Source organism: Triticum aestivum, chromosome 6A (assembly GCF_018294505.1).
Source record: "Triticum aestivum cultivar Chinese Spring chromosome 6A, IWGSC CS RefSeq v2.1, whole genome shotgun sequence".
Taxonomy (NCBI): domain Eukaryota; kingdom Viridiplantae; phylum Streptophyta; class Magnoliopsida; order Poales; family Poaceae; genus Triticum; species Triticum aestivum.
In genome coordinates this window covers 523,967,809-523,974,747 of record NC_057809.1, presented here as the reverse complement: position 1 = coordinate 523,974,747, position 6,939 = coordinate 523,967,809, and the positions used below count along the sequence as shown (strand labels likewise).

Genomic DNA, 6,939 nt, shown 5'->3' with positions numbered 1-6,939 from the left:
TTCCCATCTAATGGTTATTTGACCATTTACACATTTTATAATTCAGATCTGATCATTTGGAGATATGAAACTAGTCGTATAATTTTAGACCTACCGTTGCGCAATTCTTTTTCACAACTCCGAACTTGATATACAACTTTTTTATTAGAGAAAAGGCTTGGCCAAGCCCAAGTAAAGTTTGGACCTAACCCCGCTTTTAATTAACAAAGCCATCGACCGATCAAGATACAACAACAACAACAACAACAACAACAACAACAACAACAACAACAACAACAACAACAACAGAGAAAATGGGATGCAACCCGAAACAGCAGGTACAAGGTGAGAAAGGTAAGCGATCGACAGGGAAGCTCAAAACAACTACGTCAAAGTCTCGCCCATCAGAGCACCCGAAGCAGAGGAATCACCAACGCCCCACAACGCCCCACACTCGAAGCACATCAGGACTCTGCGGATGGACGGAGTCGCCACCGGCGACACGGCCGGAAGGGGAGCACCGCAGCGACGGGACCAAGCCCAGAGCTCACTCTGCCGCCAAAACCAACACAACTTGATATACAACTCGATCGGCTCAGAAATAGAAAATCCGAAAAGCTTAATCAAATTGCACAATTCGCAGTTGGCCTCCTGACGCCAACTTGATCACGCCCCACGCTACCACACACGTCGAAGTCAACCTCAGGCTGCACGTCGGATGCTGCTGCAACCGGTCGGTAGATGGCATCGTGCGAAGACACTGATCACGCCGCAATTGGTTACGGGGTCTACACTGCATCTAGTCCTAAATTAACCTGTTCGGTCAACTGTAGACCACACCGTCAGTTTCCGTAGTACGACTACGAATCAATCATTGGATTCGAACTGTAACACCTTAGAATGCATAATAATTCCTGGATCACCGTCTTGCTTAGTGGCTGTTTGGATCGCTAGGATTAGATGCGAGATTCTGTAAAACGGGCCGTGTAAACTACAGATTTCATGTGCTAGTGGCAGCACTATTGACAAAAGAGTCTGGTGCAGGGGTTTTTCTTTGAGGTAAATACACCAGAGGTCTTAGAACTTGCACGGACGGTCACTTTAGTGCACAAAGTTACAAAATACGTATTTGTGGTCACTAAACTTGTGAGACTGTTTAAATACAGTCACTCTCTCTGTACGCGAGAGTATCCGTCGATGCCAGCATGGCATGGGCCCACTGTCAATGACACATGGACGCATTTTTGCACAAAACCCCTTCTTCTTCTTCTTCTTCTTCTTCTTCTTCTATGCAAAATAAAAAATCAACAATCGATGGGACGAAAAGTTTAACTGCCAGATCTCGAACCCTGACCTAATGCTAGTACAATACAGGTCACACAAACTGTGCCACACATCTGTAGACAGCTATTAAGAGTAACTAAGATTAATGTATAAAAACGGAAGCGCTCATGGAACAGAAATGGGCTGTGGTCCGGCGACCCATTTTGCACTTGTTTATTTTTCAGAAATTTGTAGATAGTATGCAAATTATAATGCCATTAATAAGATAATTTCAAATAATTTTCATGTATTATTCTAAAATAATACTTATGAATTATAAAAATGTTTGCATAATAATAACACAAATAGTTTTTAAATATTCATAATAACACCTATTCGTTTTATTTGAGAAATTCGTGGATCAGAAAAAATTGTTCATGTATTATTTTCAAACAATATTGTTTGTGCAATTCAAAATATGTACATGCGTTAAAAAACTACATGGCATTTATAAAAATGTTTAAACACTATGAAAAATATTCATGTAAATTAAGAAATGTACATTGCATTTAAAAAATGTTGACACATTTCAAAAAAAATTGTGAGTTTTACACAATGTACAATTATGCTCGCATGGTTCAAAAAACTGTTCGCGTAGTTTTTTTATTGCATGAACATATTTTGAATTACACGAACATTTTTTACAATGTTTAAACATTTTTTTAAATGGCACATACTTACAGAGAACAAGAGTGATAAAAACATATACATTGTCTATCTCTAAATTACATCACATGTCGCAGTTGCTTGGTGGTTGGCTTATGCACGAGTGAATCTCCATGTCACAGGTTCGAACCCACCGGTTGCACTTTGCATTCTTATTATTAGAAGACATAAATTTCTTCATTATCACTTTTTGGGTCCACCCTGATAGGATATACAGTTTAATATAGTAGTGCAAAGTAAACACATGATACTGTTGGCGTGGTGGTTGTTCAATCGTGCCACTTAGCAGTACGTCCAAGTATGGAACCCCGCCGCCCCACTATTTTTCTTATTTTAGGGGTTTCTATGTAAATAAAAAAAGAACTGCGGGCTTTTCTACAAATCTATCATACAAGAGCAATTACGGTGGCTGACAGCGGGCCCGTGCCATGCTGGCGTCTACGGATACGCATGCGTACGGTGAGAGTGACTGTATTTGAACGGCCTCGCAAGTTTAATGACCACAAACACGTATTTTACAACTTTGTGCACCAAAGTAACCGCCGCACGCAAGTTCTAAAACCTCTAGTGTATTTACCTCTTTTTCTTTTTCTTTCTGCGAATCTCGTGCAGAGATTAAGATGCTGAGATAAGCTCTAAATGGGAGTACTAGTGCTCCAGTAAGGTACGAGGAAGCACATTCCATGGCACAAACGAAGGAGGCGGCGGCATGTGCGAGTCTGAATCAGGAACTCAGCATCCAGTTGACCAGCTCCTTCTGTGGCAAAAATAGATACTATATTCCAGAAAGGTCAGGGAATCTACGATCATGGGTCGCACGTTGGTGCACTCCGCGTCGATCGGTAATAAGTCCACGGCTTCGTTTGTCTCGTCTCACATGGTAATGCCGGTGAGGAGTCGATGGATATGGACAAGGGCCAGTACGACGCGTCGGCGGACCGGCCAGGGGTTCGACCGGTCGCATCCAAACCGTGAGATGCAAGCGCTGGAGGTCGTCAGATTAGACTTGTCCCTTCGCACAAAGTCAACTTTCTCCTTCCTCACGCACACATTCCTCGCCAGAAAAAAAAAAGAACGCTGTGCCGCATGCAGCTAGCACACACCCACGCCACCAGTCAATCCCCGACCACCTGCCCTGCCCCCACCACGCAGGTCGCCGCCCTCACCGCGGGTCAAAGTTTGTCGTCGTCGTGTTTCCGCTTTCCCCCCCCCCCCCCCCCCCCCCCCCCCCGCCTCCCCCGTGTCCATCTCCTGCACCCATGCACCACCTCCTCCCTCCCGTATCCTCCGCATGCTTCTATTGCAGCATCACACAACTCGTCGGCGTCAGCCCGGTGACTCCCCCATGTTTGAAGCTCTGATCTCGTTCACGGTCACCATTGTAGCATCACGCAGACGCGGTTCCAGCTCGCCACCGACACCGTTGTAGCATCTCCCCCCACGTCCAGAAAAAAACTAGTCTCGTTGTTGCCATCATTGCAGCTCGCCGGGGAGGGGGGGCATTGTAGCATTACATGGACAAGGTTCCAGCACGCCGCAAGCATGGCAGCAACATCCTGCTTTGTAGGAATCCAGCTCGCCGTGCCCGTCATTGCAGAATGCCATGATCACCATTGTAGCGTCCACAAGACTTGGTTCCAGCAAAACACTAACTCAATTGCAGCTCCACAAAACGTGGTGACAGCATCCCTACTGTTCGTGTAGGCACCGCCGCGGTCGAGAACAACATCATGGTTGCAGCTCGCCGCTTAGCTGTTTCCAGCACGCCAAGCAGCCGGTTCCAACAAATCTCCATGGCCGGTTGCAGCTTGCGGCGTGCTCGTCGTCACTCACGGCTGATGCCACAACTGATGCTCATCGGTCACATCTCACAGTCGTAACATCCCGGTCACTGGTTCCAGCAAAAAATCATCTTTGCCAATGAGTCGCGATGCCGGTTGCCGCTTGCACTGCCGCCGGTTGTAGCAATTTGAGACGCTGGTTGTAGCAAAATTCCCAACGTCGGCTTGTGCAATGTAGCAAAAAATGCCACACCGGTTGTAGCAAATTGTGATGCCGGCTGTAGCAAAAACTGGAGCCGGTCATAGCAAAAGGCGAAGTCGGTTGTAGCAAAAACCAAGTCACCGCGCGCGCTATAGCTTCGCTCGACGCTAGTTGCAGCTTTCTAGGATGTGGTTGTAGCATTCTGTGCTTCCGTTGTAGCAAAAACCAAGTCGGCGCACGCGCTGTAGGTTTGCTTGACCGTGGTTGCAGCTCCCTGTGAGGTGGTTGTAGCATTCTGCGCCAAGTTTGCAGCAAACCGTGAGGGTCGTTACAGCTTCAAGGGTTTGGAACAAAAAAAAGGTATGGCCGTCGTCGTGGGGCGCATCTCCGGCGTGAATGGATGTAGGAGCTGTCTGGCCCTGGTGTGGAGGATTTGTGGAGGGGGAGGTTCACGCTCGTTGTGCGGAGAACAAGGAAGGGAGGAGGGCTCTGCGGGAGGAGGCGCTGCGAGAGAGAGAAAGAGAGCGAGCGAGCGAGAGAAAGAGAGAGAGAGAGAGAGAGAGAGAGAGAGAGAGAGAGAGAGAGAGAGAGAGAGAGAGAGAGAGAGAGAGAGAGAGAGATGCGAGGAGGACGATAAAGGACGTGGAAGAAAATACGAAGAAGGCACGCGCACGCGTGAGCAGGGTCCACATCCCACGTTTCGCTAGCCGAATCGTTGCGAGGGAGTGCACATGGACGTGACCGGCCGAAGCTTCGGCCGGCACTCCGTCCCGAAACGTTTCTCTATGGACAACCTCCACTCCAAAGTCACCAAAGCAAACAAACACTAATTAGCAAGTGGCCACGACACGACACGACACAGAACATACTCATTTAAGCAAGTCAGCGTGTTGACAGCGTGACACTAGCCATGTTTAGTGGAGGGTCTACTTTGCTTCCAAAGCTGGTGCAAATACAACTTCTGCCGACGATCCACGAGGCGCCCACTTGACCCAAGCACGATGATCACTATACATTGTCCTTCAACCGTTTCACGTCTCAAGAATCAAAGAATCACGGCCGTGTATAGAGACTTTTTAATCACTCGGACGGTTGACAAGCGCCCGAACTCATCGACGTGGATGCAGGAGCATCTGGGCCAGCAGCTCGCTCCACAGGTCGATCGGCCCCGGCAGGCACCAGTGCAGGCAGTCCACCACGAAGCTGCCCTCCACGCTCCCGCCCGGCGGGTGCCCGTACCGGCTCGGGTGCCCGTCCGGCCGCAGGTCCATCGCCTCCGTGATGTCCATCAGCACCAGCTCCGCCTCCGCGCCGTCCCTCCTCGTCGTCGCGGCCGCCGCCTTCGTCTCCCGCAGCGCCTCAACCTAGTCGAGTCACAACATTTCATTTAATTTAGCAGCCGTCACGTTCCGCGTGGCACGAGATCATGGGGGTTTACGAGGTTTGCGCCATTTACGTACCTGCGCGCTGCGGTACTCGGACTCGAAGGCGCCCAGGGCGCGGTCGCCGCGCCGGTAGGGCCGCGTGCGGACGCAGTCGCCGCCGGTGTTCCACTCGCCGCCCTCGAAGTGCGCGGGCGTCACCGTCCGGAGCACCGCCTTGCCGCGGAACCCCTCACTGGCGGCGACGGCGCCGAGCGCCGTCCGGAACGCCGCGCGCAGGGCGCGGGGCACGGTCATCTCGGCCGTCACGTTCCCGTTGACGCAGCTCGCGCCGCCGTTGCACGCGACGGCGCGCCCGCCCTCGTAGTACACCGAGGGGCGGAGGAACCAGTTGGTGCCCGAGAGGACGACGTGGTCGAAGCCGGCGAGGTGCGACGCCCACCGCGCGTCCGGCGTGTCCAGGTGCACGTCCCACATGCCGAGCGTGGCGTTGGACAGGTTGGCCTTGACCAGGAAGGGCGACCAGAAGAGGGAGGCGGTGAAGTCGTGGCTGCCGTAGTAGTAGTCCCGCCGGACGGCCCTCCCCGTCGGGTCGATCTCCGACTCACCCCCGACCTCCACCGGCTGCGCCACCTGCATGTCTCCACTGGTTAGCTTCCATCAGAAACAACACGTTAATGGCCGAGTGCATGCACCACAGACGTACCCTGGACAGGAGGCAGAGCAAGGACTTGAAGTGGTTCCTGGCGAGGGAGTCCCCGACGAAGGCCATGGACTTGCCCCTCATGGCCTCCAGGAACCGCGCGGCGTCGAAGCGGGGGAGCTCGCAGCCGTCCGGCCGCCACCTCCAGCGCAGGAACTCGAGGCTCGGCTTGCCGAACTTCATGCAGTTCTGGTGGTCGTCGATGAAGGGGCAAGTGAGGTTCGTGTAGTACGGCGCCTCCACGGCGTCCTGCACCCACTCGCCCCGCGTGAGGTCGCAGGCCGGAGACGACGCCGAGGACGATGAGGAGGGGGCGCCATGTATGCGCAGGTAACGGCGGTCGGCGAAGGACAAGTCGTAGAGCGTGACGAGCACCAGGACGAGCAGGAAGGCCACCGGCGCGGCAAAGGCGGCCGAGCGCTTCGGAGAAGACGGGCCGCTCTTGCTCGTGTGGGACTTCATGGCGGGGAGAGGAGATGGGCTGATCAGTGGGACGGGAGGATGCCGTTGCTTGGGGAACACAGGGCATGGAGGATGGAGTAACAGAATGCGAGGTGCAGAGTATACCGGGCTAGTGCTGGTGGTGGCGGTGGAGGTCAACGTGGCAGGTACGTGTGGTGTGCGTTGCACGACTGGTAAAGGCCGCTACCAGAATGCTCACGGAAGCCCTGCTGCTGTCCGCGACCGCGGTTGCACGGTTGGCGGCAGACACTTTTTTTGTTGGTGGCAGAAGTTTGAGACTTCCTCGTGCCATCTTCTTCTAGTCTAGCGAACCCGCACTGGCGGTTTCAATTAAATCACCGTCCACCTAATTTCCAACGATTTTGCTATTTATTTGGTCCCTCGAATTTTTACAATCGTCCGTCGACTCTGCCTAGGCCGAAGGAGGGGGCGATGTGACAA

General features: G+C 52.3%; 1 protein-coding gene across 1 annotated transcript; it reads right to left on the bottom strand.

Annotated features, from left to right (window-relative positions):
• Positions 1-4,754: 4,754 nt before the first annotated feature.
• Positions 4,755-6,599, bottom strand: LOC123130900 (protein trichome birefringence-like 19). The gene is made up of 3 exons (XM_044550691.1): positions 6,040-6,599; positions 5,412-5,966; positions 4,755-5,315 (listed from the first exon to the last, which is right to left on the bottom strand). The coding sequence occupies exons 1-3, from the start codon at positions 6,496-6,498 to the stop codon at positions 5,061-5,063; spliced, it is 1,269 nt and encodes a 422-aa protein (XP_044406626.1). The 5' UTR covers positions 6,499-6,599; the 3' UTR covers positions 4,755-5,060.
• Positions 6,600-6,939: the final 340 nt, after the last annotated feature.